This window comes from Saprolegnia diclina (assembly GCF_000281045.1).
Source record: "Saprolegnia diclina VS20 unplaced genomic scaffold supercont1.23, whole genome shotgun sequence".
NCBI lineage: Eukaryota > Oomycota > Saprolegniomycetes > Saprolegniales > Saprolegniaceae > Saprolegnia > Saprolegnia diclina.
In genome coordinates this window covers 402,651-403,085 of record NW_008246090.1, presented here as the reverse complement: position 1 = coordinate 403,085, position 435 = coordinate 402,651, and the positions used below count along the sequence as shown (strand labels likewise).

Sequence of the window (435 nt, the reverse complement as noted above, 5' to 3'; positions counted from 1 at the left end):
CAGCGTGCGCACCAGAATGTGCTCGAGAACCTCCCCGTCTTCTTTGCGCTCCTGGTCACCTCCAGCATCTACCGCCCGGGCTACGCGGCGATCGCGGGTCTTATCCGCGTCCTCGGCTTCATCGTGTACGTCCAGGGCTACGCGACGGGTGACCCGTCCAAGCGCATGCACGGCGGCTTTGGCTACCTCGGTCTCTTCGCGTCGCTCGGTCTCAGCATCGAAGCTGCGATCACGCTTCTTTACTAGGCGTCGAGGAGTCGTACCTCCTTGAAATAACAAGCATTTGATTTAATTTTCATTGCATTTTCATTGCATTTTCGATGGATTAACTTTGTTCAACAGTATGAATCCAAGCGGCGATGGCCGATGCGCCTTGTGTGCAGCACGAGGATCGTGGAATACCAAGTCGATGGACCAGACGATTCGTTGGCTTGG

The 435-nt window shown here is 55.4% G+C and overlaps 1 protein-coding gene across 1 annotated transcript; it reads left to right on the top strand.

Moving 5' to 3' along the window:
• Positions 1-16: 16 nt before the first annotated feature.
• Positions 17-314, top strand: SDRG_07914 (hypothetical protein; the record flags this gene model as incomplete). Its single annotated transcript, XM_008613774.1, has 2 exons — positions 17-36; positions 66-314. The coding sequence occupies 2 exons, from the start codon at positions 17-19 to the stop codon at positions 244-246; spliced, it is 201 nt and encodes a 66-aa protein (XP_008611996.1). The 3' UTR covers positions 247-314.
• Positions 315-435: the final 121 nt, after the last annotated feature.